This window comes from Oncorhynchus masou, chromosome 28 (assembly GCF_036934945.1).
Source record: "Oncorhynchus masou masou isolate Uvic2021 chromosome 28, UVic_Omas_1.1, whole genome shotgun sequence".
NCBI lineage: Eukaryota > Metazoa > Chordata > Actinopteri > Salmoniformes > Salmonidae > Oncorhynchus > Oncorhynchus masou.
In genome coordinates this window covers 39371858-39389749 of record NC_088239.1, presented here as the reverse complement: position 1 = coordinate 39389749, position 17892 = coordinate 39371858, and the positions used below count along the sequence as shown (strand labels likewise).

General features: G+C 42.5%; 1 protein-coding gene across 1 annotated transcript in view; it reads right to left on the bottom strand.

Annotated features, from left to right (window-relative positions):
* Positions 1–17892, bottom strand: part of col27a1a (collagen, type XXVII, alpha 1a) — a 260653-nt gene that overhangs the window by 97914 nt on the left and 144847 nt on the right. Inside the window, exons 29-32 of the mRNA XM_064941974.1 lie at positions 14407–14460; positions 5781–5825; positions 5301–5345; positions 4875–4928 (exon numbers count right to left, since the gene is read on the bottom strand). Of these exons, the coding sequence (XP_064798046.1) occupies positions 4875–4928; positions 5301–5345; positions 5781–5825; positions 14407–14460 (198 nt within the window). The remainder of the gene's footprint in view (positions 1–4874; positions 4929–5300; positions 5346–5780; positions 5826–14406; positions 14461–17892) is intronic.

Sequence of the window (17892 nt, the reverse complement as noted above, 5' to 3'; positions counted from 1 at the left end):
GTGTTTCCTTCGACACATTGGTGCAGCTGGTTTCCAGGTTAAGTGGGCGGGTGTTAAGGAGCGCGGTTTGGCAGATCATGTTTCAGAGGACATGTTCAGTGCAATAGTGTTTTGATAGGAAAAATGATATGTGGTTCAGCATAAACAATAAACAACAAACAAAAAATATTAATTAAACAATATCAAATTAATTGTTGTGTCAGAGCCAAAAGTCACAATTTAAACCTTAGTCCTACCAGAACCTCTGGTTGAGTCTTTAAGTCATTGAATGGAAGTCCAAGTCTAAAGAAATGTTTGTACTACAAAATGAAAAACCCTCCCAAAAAAAGCCAACCAAAACTTAATTATACAAATTTCAAAATGTAAAGGCAATAATCGAACAAAAAGCTAAAGGTCCAATGGAAGACGATGTCTCTTAACTATTCAATGTCTATAGTTCCATCAAAACAGTGAGCAAGTTCTATTAACTGGAGCCGTGTCTATGGCCCGTGACGTGAACAGGCAAAAGCGGTGCAGGAGGAACGTCCTCCTCAAATCGAACAGTAATCTGCAAAGCTCGGTCATGTTATCAAAAACAAGTCAATATGGTGCATCGTTCAGAAACATTCCGCAAAGGCCAATTACTCTTTTCATAAATATATATTCACATTTTCAAACTAGTTTTCATCGGGAAGATAGATAAAGCCTTTTTATCAAAAGCAATCACTTTTGCATGTGAAAATACAGGATCCTTCTCATTACTCCACGTGCTTAACCTACAGTACCAGTCAAACATTTGGACACAGATAAAGATTCAAGGGTTTTCTTTATTTTTTCTATTTTCTACATTGTAAAATAATAGTGAAGACATCAAAACTGTGAAATAGTAGATATGGAATCATGCAGTAACCAAGAAAGTGTTGAAAAAAAGTGTATTTTAAAGTGTTGAAAGAAAGTGTATTTTATATTTGAGATTCTTCAAAGTAGCCACCCTTTGCCTTGATGACAGCTGTGCTCACGCTTGGCATTCTTTCAACCAGCTTCACCTGGAATGCGTTTACAACAACCTTGAAGGAGTTCCCACATATGCTGAACACTTGTTGGCTGCTTGTCCTTCACTCTGTGGTCAAACTCCAATCCCAAACCATCTCAATTGAGTTGAGATCGGGTGATTGGATGTAGCACTACATCACTCTCCTTCCTGGTCAAATAGCCTTACACAGCCTGGAAGTGTGTTGGGTCATTGTCCTGCTGAAAAACAAATGATAGTACCCCTAAGCGCAAACCAGATGGGATGGCGTATCGCTGCAGAATGCTGTGGTAGCCATGTTGGTTAAGTGTGCCTTGAATTCTAAATAGATCACAGACAGTGTCACAAGCAAAGGACCCCCACAGCATTACACATCCTCCTCCATGCTTCACGGTGGGAACCACACATGCAGAGATCATCCGTTCACCTAATCTGCATCTCACAAAGACAAGGTTGGGACCAAAAATGCCATATTTGGATTCATCAGACCAAAATATGTATTTCCACCAGTCTAATGTCCATTGTTCGTGTTTCTTGGCCCAAGCAAGTCTCTTCTTCTTATTGGTGTCCTTCAGTAGTGTTTTTTTGCAGCAATTCAACTGTCAAGGCCTGATTCACACAGTCTCCTCTGAACAGTTGATGTTGAGTTGTGTCTGTTACTTGAACTCTGTGAAGCATTTATTTGGGGTGCAATCTGAGGTACAGTTAACTCTATTGAACTTATCCTCTACAGCAGAGGTAACTCTGGGTCTTCCTTTCCTGTGGCAGTCCTCATGAGAGCCAGTTTCATCATAGGGCTTGATGGTTTTTGCGACTGCAATTAAAGAAACTTTAACAGTTCTTGACATTTTCCAGATTGACTGAACTTCATGTCATAAAGTAATGATGGACTTTCGTTTCTCTTTGCTTATTTGAGCTGTTCTTGTCATATTAAGTTATTGGTCTTCTACCAAATAGGGATGTCTTCTGTATACCACCCCTACCTTGTCTTAACACAACTGATTGGCTCAAACGCATTAAGAAGACAATAAATTCCACAAATTAACTTTTAACAAGGCACACGTGTTAATTGAAATGCATTCCAGGTGACTACCTCATGAAGCTGGTTTAGAGAATGCCTAGAGTGTGCAAAGCTGTCATCAAGGCAAAGGGTGGCTACTTTGAAGAATCTAAAATATAAATATATATTTTGATTTGTTTAACATTTTTTTTTGGTTACTACATGTGTGTTCCATATGTGTTATTTCATAGTTTTGATGTCTTCACTATTATTGTACAATTTAGAAAATAGTCCAAGTAAAGAAAGACCCTTAATCTTGATACTACCCATCCCGTATCCGGGATTGTGAATACAGCCTCAGGCTCATTACCATAATGCAACGTTAACGATTTCTGAAAATCGCAAATGAAATGAAACTAATATGCCTGCTCTCAAGCTTAGCCTTTTCTTAACAACACTGTCATCTCAGATTTTCAAAATATGCTTTTGAACCATAGCAAATCAAGCATTTGTGTAAGAGTATTGCTAGCTAGCTTAGCATTTTGCGTAGCATTTAGCACGCAACATTTTCACAAAAACCAGATAACCAAATAAATAAAATAATTTACCTTTGAAGAACTTCGGATGTTTTCAATGAGGAGACTCTCAGTTACATAGCAAATGTTCAGTTTTTCCTGAAAGAATCTTTGTGTAGGAGAAATCGCTCCGTTTTGTACATCACATTTGGCTACCGAAACGAACCGAAAATTCAGTCACCAAAACGTCAAACTTTTTCCAAATTAACTCCATAATATCGACCGAAACATGGCAAACGTTGTTTAGAATCAATCCTCAAGGTGTTTTTTCACATATCTCTTCATTGATATGCCGTTCGCGGAAGCCTGCTTTCGTCTCAGAATCCCATGGAAAAATACCAGCAGCTGAAAATGACGCACCAATTTCGACGGAGGACACCGGGCGGACACCTGGCAAATGTAGTCTCTTATGGTCAATCTTCCAATGATATGCCTACAAATACGTCACAATGCTGCAGACACCTTGGGGAAACGATAGATAGGGCAGGCTCATTCCTGTCGCATTCACAGCCATATAAGGAGACAATGGAAAACGGAGCCTCAAAAATCCTGCTCATTTCCTGGTTGCAGTTTCATCTTGGTTTTGCCTGTAGCTCCTGTTCTGGGGCACTCACAGACAATATCTTTGCAGTTCTGGAAACCTCAGAGTGTTTTCTTTCCAAAGCTATCAATTATATGCATAGTCGAGCATCTTTTTGTGAGAAAATATCTTGTTTAAAACGGGAACGTTTTTCATCCAAAAATGAAATACTGCCCCCAGAGTTTCAATGAGTAGGTGTTGTAAAACCTTTAACCAGAAGTGTACATCTTTAATAGACATTCATATATCTCTTATAAACTAGCTGCCACTCTCCCTGAGTGAACTGGCTTGTTTAGGGATACAGAGAGAGAACTCTGTTAAGTATGATGGATTTAGTGCTTATTTACCCAGTAAGAGCAAAAGACAGAGAGAGTGCGGTGTTCCCGAGACAATGATGTGCAGACAGATGAGTGTGAAAGACAAGTGGAGACAATTTATTCAGGATGGAGAGGGAGAGAGGAGAGGCATATGAAGAGAAGGAGGTAGAGATGGGGTTGAGGAGATCAATAGGGAGAAAATATAATGGAGAGAGAAAAGGGAGAAGATGGAGAGAGAGGAAATGGTGAGAGAAAAGAGAGGAGTGATGGAGAGAGGATAAATAGTAAGACTTTAAATAGAGAGAGAGGAGATCGAGAGAAATGTGATGGTGAAAGTAGGAGAGAGAGACAGTAGAAGGGGAGGGGGAGGTGGAGAGAGAAAGGAGAGGAGTGATGAGGATAAATAGAAAGAGTATTAATAGAGAGAGAGAGATGGAGAGAAAGGTGATGGAGAAAGTAGAGAGAAAGACAGGAGAAGGAGAGGGGGAGGTGGAGCTAGAAAGGAGAGGAGTGGTGAGAGAGGAGAAATAGAAAGAGTATAAATAGAGAGAGAGGAGATGGAGAGAAAGGTGACAGAAAGTAGAAGAGTAAGTGTTGGTAAAATTATAATTAAATGACTGAACAAATCATTTTAAATGGAACTGTAACTAAGTAAACTTATACTTATACTCTGTTTTATTATATCTGATTAACAATATGAGTTCATACGATGGGATTGTGTGACACGGACAAGGAGTAATTAAAGTTAATGAACACCATTCCAACTAGGAAGAAATGAATGGGTTGTAGACTGTGTAAACACACAAGGTCGTTAACCTATGGTTGAACCTACAGAACTGAGCTCTGGGTTTTTTAGATAAGACAGTGAGTGCATTCCAAGTTTTCTGTTAATTAGAACTGTCAGCTCAGTGGTGATCGATAATGTTGAGGGGTCAAAAGTTACCTGGGAGTGTGTTAGTAAGTTAGAATGAACTTTTCACCTCACTTTGTCCGAGTCGAGAGGAGGGGATTCTGTTAAAACAATGAAATGACGTCATGATCTGTATATAAACTTTTGCTCGTGGTTAAGTGGCAGCGCGCTCCGAGAATAAATGATGTTACCTATTATTGAAAGACTGGTCTCCGTCTATTTTATGCAAACAATAATCTTACAAATTCTCATAAAATAGATTAAGGGTTTTCAATTAATGAAAGCACATTGGCATAATTAAATTACAGTTACAGTAAGAGAGTAGAAGGAGAAGGGGAGATGGAGAGAGAAAGGAGAGGAGTGATGAGAGAGGAGAAATAGAAAGAGTATAAATAGAGAGAGAGGAGATGGAGAGAAAGGTGACAGAGAAAGTAGAAGAGTAAGAGAGTAGAAGGAGAAGGGGAGATGGAGAGAGGGACTTACTGGCTCGCCTGCTATTCCATGGTCTCCTAGAGGTCCAGAGGGTCCTTGAATACCCTGTTGATATAACAGCTAATGAGTGTAGAGAACAGATACACGCACACACACGCACCGAGGGGGAAGCAGAACAACACTCAACATGTGGCCAGTTAATGATGGGTTAAATCCCCACTTTCAGACAGTCATAAGATAAGATATAAAGCTCTGACCAAAAGCAGTACTATTAAAAACAAAAAACTACATTCTAAGTGAAAAGTAGGCATTAGTCTGAAGCTGAAAAAAAAGAAATAGTTGAAAAATGCTTACTCCACCCATGCTTTACAAAAGGTTTTCCAGCACACAGCTTTGACCTACTACAATAGCTGTGTTGGTATTGTACTTCAAACTATTTGTAGGCAGGTTGCTTAAGATTCAAACCGTAGAACTTACGGGAAACCCTTGAGGTCCAGCTTCTCCCAGCTCTCCAATTTTCCCCTTGGGAGAGAGCACAAAAAATCAGGAAAAATAAGACCACAACTATACGAGATAGCTGACCTAACGTACACCAAATGTGTTCCCAAACACAGGCAAAGAAAAGACTGACCATCATATGATAAACGCACAGCTACAACTGAAATACAAATTAGCATATTTGTTGCAGCACTGATCTGTGAGTGCACCATATTGACAGTGGATAAGGTGAGACCTCTCCTTACAAGGTAAAGCAGTATACGCTTGAAGAAATTGCTGCACACAGTAAATCAATAAATTGCAGTGTACATACAAGCTCCTAAGAACAAGAAACTGTAAAAAAGCTGCCTGTCTCAAGTGGCGTGCCTGTCAGTAAATCAGTTAGGGCTAAGTGGCTGGGCTATCCAGTGTAACATAACCAGGGGTGAAATATGACAGTGATAGGAAACTTAATTTTACCTCATCTCCCGAAAAACCCATTTTTCCTGGAAGACCATCGGGGCCCTGTGGAGAGAAAGGGATGATGAGGAGGGATAAGGAGGGAAAGTATGAATATGTGAATAGTGTGACAGAAGTGTGTGTGTGTGTGTGTGCATGTTTGAGTGAGAGGAAAAAGACAGACCAAGAGACAAACATCAGGAAAGCAGACAGCAGATATATGGATGGAGAGACAGAGACAAAATCACTAACCAGTGTCTGATGAATTGTGTGCAGCTTAGTGCATTGCAGTGTCTATACAATAAGACATACGTGAGTGTCAATGTGTCTATAAAATGCTTTTTACTCTCTCCCCCATATGAAAAAAATATTATAGTATACAATGGTCTAAATACTGCAGTATATACTGCAGTGTTTTTGCGGACATGACTGAAATACACTAGAGTATTCATTGTAGTATTTTTGCAGACATGACTAGTATACTATAGTATTTTTTGAAGTATTTTTGCGGACATGACTGTAATATTTATTGTAGTGTTTCTGCGGACATGACTAGTATACTACAATATTCACTGTAGTGTTTTTGCAGACTTTACTCTAGTATTCACTGTAGTGCTTTTGTGGACATGACTAGTACACTGTAGTATTTACTGTAGTGTTATTGTGGACATGACTAGTATACTGTAGCATTTACTGTAGTGTTTTTGTGAGCACTTCCGGCGCCGACAGAGATGTCCGCCTTGCTTTGCCTTCCTAGGAAACTATGCAGTATTTTGTTTTATTTCTTACATTGTTACGCCAGGTAATCTTAGGTTTTATTACATACAACCAGGAGGAACTATTGGATATAAGAGCAACATCAACACACCAACATTACAACCAGTAATACAACTTTCCCGAAGCGGATCCTCTGTTTTGCCCAAAACCCAGGACAACGGACCGGATTCCAGCCGGCGAACCAAAACAACGACGCCGTAGAAGGGGCAGACGGAGCGGTCTTCTGGTCAGGCACATCGCTCACTTCTCCCGAGCATACTACTCGCCAATGTCCAGTCTCTTGACAACAAGGTAGACGAAATCTGAGCAAGGGTTGCATTCCAGAGAGAGCTCAGAGACTAACGTTCTTTGTTTCACGGAAACATGGCTCACTCGAGACACGCTATCGGAGTCGGTACAGCCAGCTGTTTTCTTCATGCATCGCTCCGACAGAAACAAACATCTTTCTGGTAAGAAGAAGGGCGGGGGTGTATGCCTTATGATTAAGGCGACGTGGTGTGATCATAACAACATACAGGATCTCAAGTCCTTCTGTTCACCTGACTTAGAATTCCTCACAATCAAATGCCGAACGCATTATCTACCTAGAGAATTCTCTTCGATCAAAATCACAGTTGTGTATACCCCTCCCCAATCAGACACATCGACGGCCCTGAAAGAACTTCATTTGACTCTATGTAAACTGGAAACCACATATCCTGAGGCTGCATTTATTGTAGATGGGGATTTCAACAAGGCTAATCTGAAAACATGGCTCCCTGAATTATATAAGCATATTGATTGCGCAACCAGGGCTGGCAAAACCGAGATCATTGTTATTCTAACTTCTGCAAATAAGGCCCTCCGCTGCAAATAAGGCCCTCCGCAGCCCTCCTTTCGGGAAAAACTGACCATGACTCCATTTAGTTGTTCCCAGCCTATAGACAGAAACTAAAACAGGAAGCTCCCATGCTCAGGTATGTCCAACGCTGGTCCAACCAATTGGATTCCACGCGTCAAGATTGCTTCAATCACGTGGACTGGGATATGTTCTGCACTGCGTCGAACAACAACATTGATGAATACGCTGATTCGGTGAGCGGGTTTATTAGCAAGTACATCGGCGATGTCGTACCCACAGCGTCTATTAAAACATTCCCAAATCAGAAACCGTGGATCGATGGCAGCATTCGCGCAAAACTGAAAGCGCGAACCACTGCTTTTAACTTCTTTGTGACATGGGGGCAGTATTTAGTAGCGTGGATGAATAAGGTGCCCAGAGTAAACTGCCTGCTACTCTGTCCCAGATGCTAATATATGTATATTATTAGTAGTATTGGATAGAAAACACTCTGAAGTTTCTAAAACTGTTTGAATAATGTCTATGAGTATAACAGAATTCATATGGCTGGCGAAAAATCCAACCAGAAAGTGGGAAATCTGAGGCTTGTAGTTTTTTTAACTCAGCCCCTATTGTAGATACAGTGGGATATTGGTTATGTTGCACTCCTTAAGGCTCCCACTAGATGTCAACAGTCTTTAGAACATTGTTTGAGGTTTCTACTGTGAGGTTGGACCGAATGAGAGAGGAATGAGTCAGGTGTCTGGCAGAGTGCCACAGGCTCTGAGGCGCGGGTCACGAGAGAGTTAGCTCTCGTTCCATTGCTTGTCTACAGACATAGCTGACTGGCGGCTCTGGAAGATCCTGGCTGACTGGCGGCACTGGACAGACGGGAGACTCTGGCGGCACTGGACAGACGGGAGACTCTGGCGGCACTGGACAGACGGGAGACTCTGGCGGCACTGGACAGACGGGAGACTCTGGCGGCACTGGACAGACGGGAGACTCTGGCGGCACTGGACAGACGGGAGACTCTGGCGGCACTGGACAGACGGGAGTCTCTGGCGGCACTGGACAGACGGGAGACTCTGGCATCTCTGGACAGACGGGAGTCTCTAGCGTCTCTGGACAGACGGGAGACTCTGCTAGCGCTGGAGAGGAGGAAGGATCTGGCAGCGCTGGACAGACAAGGCGCACTGTAGGCCTGGTGCGTGGTGCCGGCACTGGTGGTACTGGGCCAAGGACACGCACCTCAGGGCGAGTGCGGGGAGCACCGGAGGGCTGATGTGTGGAGGTGATACTGGATAGACTGGACCGTGCAGGCGCACTGGAGCTCTTAAGAACCGAGCCTGCCCAACCTTACCTGGATGAATGCTCCCGGTTGCCCTGCCAGCTCCGGGCTATGCACCCGCACTGGGGACACCATGCACTCCACAGCATAACACGGTGCCTGCCCGGTCTCTCTCTCCCCCCGGTAAGCACAGGATGTTGGCGCAGGTCTCCTTCCTGGCTTCACCATACTCCCTGTGTGCCCCCCAATAAATTTTTGGGGCTGACTCTCAGGCTTCCAGCCACGCCGCCGTGCTGCCTCCTCATACCAGCGCCTCTCCGCCTTCGCTGCCTCCAGCTCTTCTTTGGGGCGGCGATATTCTCCTGGCTGTGCCCAGGGTCCTTTTCCGTCGAATTCGTCCTCCCATGTCCAGTCCTCCTTGCGCTGCTCCTGCTGCCGCTTCTCCTGCTGCACCTTGTAATTGATAGCTTTGGAAAGAAAACACTCTGACGTTTCCAGAACTGCAAAGATATTCTCTGTGGGTGCCCTAGAACGGGAGCTACAGGCAAAACCAAGATGAAACGGCATCCAGGAAACCAGCAGGATTTATGAGGCTCTGTTTTCCATTGTCTCCTTATATGGCTGTGAATGCGAGAGGAATGAGCCTGCCCTTTCTGTCGTTTCCCCAAGGTGTCTGCGGCATTGTGACGTATTTGTAGGCATATCATTGGAAGATTGACCATAAGAGACTACATTTTCCAGGTGTCCGCCCGGTGTCCTCCGTCGAAATTGGTGCGTCTTTTTCAGCTGCTGGTATTTTTCCATGCAATTCTGAGACGAAAGCAGGCTTCCACGAACTGCATATCAATGAAGAGATATGTGAAAAAACACCTTGAGGATTGATTCCAAACAACGTTTGCCATGTTTCGGTCGATATTATGGAGTTAATTCGGAAAAATTTTGACGTTTTGGTGACTGAATTTTTGTTTCGTTTCGGTAGCCAAATGTGATGTACAAAACGGAGCGATTTCTCCTACACAAAGATTCTTTCAGGAAAAACTGAACATTTGCTATGTAACTGAGAGTCTCCTCATTGAAAACATCCGAAGCTCTTCAAAGGTAAATTATTTTATTTATTTGGTTATCTGGTTTTTGTGAAAATGTTGCGTGCTAAATGCTACTCAAAATGTTAAGCTAGATTAGCATACTCTTACACAAATTAGTGATTTGCTATGGTTCAAAAGCATATTTTGAAAATCTGAGATGACAGTGTTGTTAAGAAAAGGCTAAGCTTGAGAGCAGGTGCATTATTTTCATTTTATTTGCGATTTTCAGAAATCGTAAACGTTGCGTTATGCCAATGAGCCTGAGGCTTTATTCACGATCCCGGATCCGGGGTGGGGAGTATCAAGAGGTTAATCAGAGAAACTATACATGAACAGAATACAAAACAATAAACGTGAAAACCCGAACAGTCCCGTGTGGCACAAACACTGACACAGGAGACAACCACCCACAAAATACCCAAAGAATATGGCTGCCTAAATATGGTTCCCAATCAGAGACAACGATAAACACCTGCCTCTGATTGAGAACCACTCTAGGCAAACATAGACTTACCTAGACAAGTACACTGAACACAACCCCATAAATCTAATGAACCCCTAGACAAGACGAAACACAAATGTCGAAATTGCTTCTTTTGTTAGGGCGTTTGGTAAACAAATCCAAAAGCGCGTTCAGGTCCTGTCACACCCTGGCCTAACCAAAATAATAAAGAAAACATATAACTAAGGCCAGGGCGTGACAGGACCTGAACGCGCTTTTGGATTTGTTTACCAAACGCCCTAACAAAAGAAGCAATTTCGACATAAATGATGTACATTATCAAACAAAACAAACATTTATTGTGGAACTGCGATTCCTGTGAGTGCATTCTGTAAGGTAAGGTAAGTGAATATTTATAATGCTATTTATGACTAATGTTGACTACCCAATATGGCGGATATCAATTTGGCTGCTTTGTTGTCTGAACACTGTACTCAGATTATTGCATGGTTTGCTTTTTCCGTAAAGTTTTTTTGAAATCTGACACAGCGGTTGCATTAAGGAGAAGTATATCTCTAATTTCATGTATAACACTTGTATTTTCATCAACATTTATAATGCGTATTTCTGTAAATAGATGTGTCTCTGCACAATCACCGCATGTTTTAGAACTACTGGACTCATGTAAAATGAGATTATTTTATATAAATATGCACTTTATCGAACAAAACATACATCTATTGTGTAACATGAAGTCCTATGAGTGTCATCTGATGAAGATCATCAAAGGTTAGTGATTCATTTTATCTCTTTGTGCTTTTTGTGACTCCTCTGGCTGGAAAAATGGCTGTGATTTTCTGTGAGTTGGTGGTGACCTATCATAGGCAATCAAACAAGCTAAGCGTCAGTATAGAGACAAAGTAGAGTCGCTATTCAACCGCTCTGACACGAGAGGTATGTGGCAGGGTCTACAGTCAATCACGGACTATAAAAGGAAAATCAGCCCTGTCGCGGACCAGGATGTCTTGCTCCCAGACTGACTAAACAACTTCGTTGCTCGCTTTGAGGACAATACAGTGCCACTGACACTGCCCACTACCAAAACCTGCGGACTCTCCTTCACTGCAGCCGACGAGAGTAAAACATTTAAACGTGTCAACCCTCACAAAGCTGCAGGCCCAGACAGCATTCTCAGCCGCGTCCTCAGAGCATGCACAGACCAGCTGGCTGGTGTGTTTACGGACATATTCAATCAATCCTTATCCTAGTCTGCTATTCCCATATGCTTCAAGATGGCCACCTTTGTTCCTGTTCCCAAGAAAGCTAAGGTAACTGAGCTAAACGACTACCGCCACGTAGCACTCACTTCCGTCATCATGAAGTGCTTTGAGAGACTAGGCAAGGATCATATCACCTCCACTCTACCTGACACCCTAGACCAACTCCAATAGGTCCACAGACGAAGCAATCACAATCACACGGCGCACTGCCCTAACCCATCTGGACAAGAGGAATACCTATGTGAGAATGCTGTTCATTGACTACAGCTCAGCAGTTAACACCATAGTACCCTCCAAACTCGTCATCAAGCTGGATCTCGACCCAGCCCTGTGCAACTGGGTCCTGGACTTCCTGACGGGCCGCCCCCAGGTAGTGAAGGTAGGTAACAATCTCCACCCGGCTGATCCTCAACACTGTGGACCCACAAGGGTGCTTTCTCAGCCCTCTCCTGTATTTCCTGTTCACCCACGACTGCGTGGTCATGCACGCCTCCAACTCAATCATCAAGTTTGCAGATGGCACTACAGTGGTAGGCTTGATTACCAACAACGACGAGATGGCCTACAGGGAGGAGGTGAGGGCCCTGTGGTGTGGTGTCAGAAAAATAACCTCACACTCAACGTTAACAAGACAAAGGAGATGATCATAGACTTCAGGAAACAGCAGAGGGAGCACCCCTCTATCCACATCGACGGGACAGTAGTGGAGAGGGTAGAAAGTTTTAAGTTCCTCGGCGTACACATCATGGACAAACTGAAATGGTCCACCCACACAGACAGCATGGTGAAGAAGGTGCAGCAGCGCCTCTTCAACTTCAGGAGGCTGAAGAAATTTGGCTTGTTACCAAAAGCACTCACAAACTTTTATAGATGCACAATCGAGAGCATCCTGTCGGGCTGTATCACTGCCTGGTACGGCAACTGCTCCGCCCATAAATGTAAGGCTCTCCAGAATGTAGTGAGGTCTGCACAACGCATCACCGGGGGCAAACTACCTGCCCTCCAGGACACCTACACCACCCGATGTCACAGGAAGGCCAAAAAGATCATAAAGGACAACATCCACCCGAGCCACTCCCTGTTCACCCTGCTATCATCCAGAAGGCGAGGTCAGTACAGGTGCATCAAAGCAGGGACCGAGAGACTGAAAAACAACTTCTATCTCAAGGCCATCACCACCATTGAGTGGCTGCTGCCAACATACTGAATCAACTCCAGCCACTTTAATAATGGAAAAATTGATGTAATAAATGTATCACTAGCCACTTTAAACAATGCCACTTCATATAATGTTTACATACCCTACATTAATAATCTCATATGTAGATACTGTACTCTATACCATCTCCTGCATCTTGCCTATGCCGTTCTATACCATCACTCATTCATATATGTTTTTTTATGTACATATTCTTAGTAATTCCTTTACACTTGTGTGTATAAGGTAGTTGTTGTGGAATTGTTAGGTTAGATGTGTGTCACATGTGTATGTGACAAATACAATTTGATTTGATATGACCACCATACTGTAGTATTCATTGTAGTATTTTTTGCAGACATGACTGTAGTATTTACTGTAGTGTTTTTGCAGACATGACTAGTATAGTGTAGTATTCACTGTAGTGTTTTTGCAGACTTTACTCAAGTATTCACTGTAGTGTTTTTGTGGACATGACTCGTATACTGTAGTATTCACTGTTGTGTTTTTGTGGACATGACTCATATACTGTAGTATTTACTGAAGTGTTTTTGCTAAGTTTTTTTCTGGTCCGTTGCATTGCTCAGAACTGTTGACCCATCTCAATAGGTGGCCTGTCACGAAGCTGTGTTTTATGTTCTGTATGAGATGTTCCCCACATTAAACAGTAACTGGCAAAGTCTGGCAGTTGTTCCATGTTAGCTAACCCTAGTCGGCAGGTGTTACTACCGTCATGTCTGCAATAATATTATATATAGTATACTACAGTCTTGTCTGCAAAAACACTAAATAGCCGCAGAAATACCCCATAATAAAAAAATCTCCATAAGAATCTGTCAGTTTAGAGATTTTATTTTGCATTGGATGCGTCTCAATTCACCACATCTGCCTATGTCGCACTTCCGCATATGCGGTGAAAGGTGACAGAACTAGAGAGGTGTTTGTCTGACCATGAGACATCCCGAAAATCGGTCTTCTCACAAAATCATCTGTAGCCTACTATTATGACCCCCCTATGGAAAGATGACTCTCACGCACGCGATGGTTTTCTCAGATTTGCTCTACGACCCCCAGACGTGTAATGGGACTTGGCAGATCGGCTGTACCGACTTCTGTCTGTAGCGGGTTTTTTTGCTGTAGGATGCCCACAGGCCTCACAAGCCTCGTATGATGGTCCCCCGGTACCAGTTGAAAAAAGGAATGATAGTATACAGTATCTGAACACTGTTTAGTGCCAAAAATATGTTAAAAAAACATTTAAAAAAATATATGTTTCCTGATCTTTCTGACAACATTCAGATATTCTGTAGGACAGATACTTCAGAATAAACTTCCTTTTGACAGGGCATAGACAAAGTTTTTTTTTACCTGTCTCCTCCTCTTGTCTCATCTACACTGATTGAAGTGGATTTAAGTGAAAGTCTATGGTCAGTCTATGTCAAGGAAAGAGCAGGCGTTAATGTTTTGTATACTCAGTGTAGTATTCTATAGTATACTACACAATTCTTAAGTAAGCACGACACAATCGAGGAATAATCCAGTGTAGATTATAGGATTCTACAGTATACTATAGTTTAAAACAGTTTACTATATAATTCTATAGTAAATACTACAGTAATCTACAGTAAACTGTAGCATTTTTTATGTGGGCCCCATGTGTATCTGCAGCTTGGTCTTTTCTGGGGGTGTATGTTACAGCTGAAGTCCCTTACACCCTGCAGGACTGTGACCTTTGACACAAGCAGGAGTCTTACCTTCATGCCCACTAACCCCAGCTTCCCCGTTGGACCGTCGGGCCCTCTCGCACCCTGAAAAAGAAAGGAGTATAATTTAGACCAGTAGAGGTCGCTGTAAAACAGCCAGCCAGATAGACAGCCACAACATAGCACAGCACAACAGACTCTTACTTTACATAAGCCATCATTGCCTTAAAAACATCTGTGTACCCCCATGTATATCAATAAGTGAATGTGAGGGTGTATTTTTTCAGCAAGGAATAAAAATGTTCCTCTGTGGTTGTTGTTTGCATTTGTAATTTTAACGGGCAGAAAGTATGTACTAAATCGCAGACATACACTACCGTTCAAAAGTTTGAGGTCACTTAGAAATGTTGTTGTTTTTGAAAGAAAAGCACATTTTCTGTCTATTCAAAAAACATAAAATTGATCATAAATACAGTGCTAATGTTGTAAATTAATATTGTAGCTGGAAACGGCTGATTTTTAATAGAATATCTACATAAGCGTACAGAGTCCAATAATCAGCGACCATCACTTCTGTGTTCTAATGGCACGTTGTGTTAGCTAATCCAAGTTTAACTTTTTTAAAGGCTAATTGATCATTAGAAAATCCTTATGCAATTATGTTAGCACAGCTGAAAACTGTTCTGATTAAAGAAAAAATGGCCTTCTTCAGACTAGTTGAGTATCTGTAGCATTAGCATTTGTGCGTTCGATTACAGGCTCAAAATGGCCAGAAATTGCCAAGAAACTGAAGATCTCGTACAACTCTGTGTACTACTCCCTTCACAAAACAGCGCAAACTGGCCCTAACCAATATAGAAAGAGGAGTGGGAGGCCCCGGTGCACAACTGAGCAAGAGGACAAGTACAATAGAGTGTCTAGTTTGAGAAACAGACCCCTCACAAGTCTTCAACTGGCAGCTTCATTAAATAGTACCCTTAAAAACACCAGCCTCAACGTCAACAGTGAAGAGGTGACTCCGGGATGCTGGCCTTCTAGGCAGAATTGCAGAGAAAAAGACGATTCTCAGACTGGCCAATAAAAATAAAATATTAAGATGGGCAAAAGAACAGACACTGAACAGAGGAATTCTGCCTAGAAGGCTAATATCCCAGAGTCGCCTCTTCCGCCGCCGCAACTTTGGCAGCTGCACCTGGCCCGTCCGCCACCGCCACAACTTCGGCAGCTGCAACTGGCCCGTGCGACGCCGCCGCAACTGGCCTGTCTGACGATGCCGCAACTGGTCCGTCCGACGCTACCACAACTGGTCCGTCAGATGCTGCAACTTCAGCAGCTGCAACTGGTCCGTCCGACGCCACCACAACTGGTCCGTCTGGTCCGTCTGACGCCGCAACATCAGCAGCTGCAACTGGCCTGTCCGATGCCGCTGCAACTGGTCCGTCCGATGCTGCCGCATCTTCGGCAGCTGCAACTGGCCTGTCTGATGACAACGCAACATCGGCAGCTGCAACTGGCCCTGACCAACCCGCACCCTGTCCCTGTGGTCTTCCTCGAGGCCGGTGTAGTCTCGCTGCTAGTGCAGTGCGGCAGGGGTAGTGTCACAGATTACCCCATTACTGCTGCTCATTCTGTGGACCATCTCCAGAGGTCTACGTCACCGGCCTCTAGGCGTCACTGAACTGTTTCATTACACAGACCTGGTTCCCATTCCTCTGATTAGTAATTGTATATATGTACCCTCTATTCACCATTATCTGGTCGGTTATTGTTCCCATGTCCGTTGGTCTTGTGAGCTTCTGTGCTTTGTTGCTTCGGCTTTTGTGCTGCGTGTATTGTGTACTTGTGATTATGGGTATCGTCCCGTGTATTTTGAGTTTTTTACTCGCTCTTATGTTTGTGTTTTTGTATATGTGTTTGTTTTGGGCTTCGTCCCTGTGCCTTTCAAGGCATGTTGTATGTATTTTTGGGTGGAGTATTAAAACCCCCTGTTATGTATTCCTGCGCCTCCAATCCTGCGTATTCCTGCGTCTCCAATCCTTTATACATCGTGACAGTATGTATAAGCTGGTAGTAGAAGCCTAAGTATTGTTTTCCATTAGTTTACTCCAATTAGGGGAGGGGGTAGGGTTAGGGGAAAATAACAAAGTAAGGGATTTCACCCCGTAGTGGACAAAAATGAATGGCAAGTTATTGGCATAGGACAAACCATGCACACATTGGCCAATACCACCCAAAGCGGCGTTGATTCATGCAAAGTTTACTTCTATTGCCATATGGGTATTGCCAGTTGTAACACTTCAAAAATCCAACAGGTGGCGATTGCACTCCACCATGGTTTTTCATATTGGTATTGGACTCCAAGTCAACATCCAAAAGCCAAATTTTGAAAAAACGAATTTTTTGAAAAAACGTATCACCCCTTAAAAAAGTGCTTTCTGGACCGTTTTTCGAAATTCTTTCGCTTTTTTGACAATTACACATGTATAAGAACTGTATGAAAATACTTTTGTCCAATTTTATTAACATAATTTTTTAAATTTTTTTACTTGCGCATATTGCATATGTTTTGTCCATTTGCAATATGATTTCATAGGAAGTCAGAAGTCAAAAGTCAAAAATTCTTAAATTTCATAAAAAACTTCACACACCCCTAAAAAAGTGCTTTCTGGACCGTTTTTCGAAATTTTTTCGCATTTTGTGTCAGTTACACACGTATAAGAACTGTATCAACATACTTTAGTCATATTTTATTATCATAATTTTTTTTTTTTACTTGCGCATATTGCATGTGTTTTGTCCATCTGCAATATGATTTCATAGGAAGTCAGAAGTCAAAAGTCAAAAATTATTAAATTTCATAAAAAACTTCACACACCCCTAAAAAAGTGCTTTCTGGACCGTTTTGAAATTTTTTCGAATTTTGTGTCAGTTACACACGTATAAGAACTGTATCAACATACTTTAGTCATATTTTATTATTATAATGTTTTTGTTTTTTTTGCTTGTGCATAAGGCATATGTTTTGTGGGGGCCAAATGTCATAAGAAATTTGACATGCTCAAAAATCCTTCAGAAATGCAAAATTGACTGGCCTGATGAACTCGGGATGGCCGGGCAGTGATTGTTGTTCCTTTCAATCACTCGTGGTGTTGATTTCATCATGTCCATTTGTTTATGTTTTCTCACTTTTGCAAAGTCACTGTGCATTTGCCATATGGTTAACTGGGCATTCACCATCACCAATTTGTCATGCCATAAAAATCATGCAGGAATGCCAAATTGACTGGCCCGATGAACTCGGGATGGCTGGGCAGTGATTCTGGTACCTCTCCATCGTCGTTTGGGTTGATTTCAGAATGTCGCTTTTGGTGATGGTACCTCACCGCTTAAACATATTGCTAATGGACAAGAGTCACCTGCAAGTCACCGTCCATCAGTCAATTTGATATCATTCAAAGCTAACTATTGGAGGCACTGTCAGTCTCTACGCACCCCAATGATACGTCCCTCCATCCATGTTGTGTATCTGTGTGATTT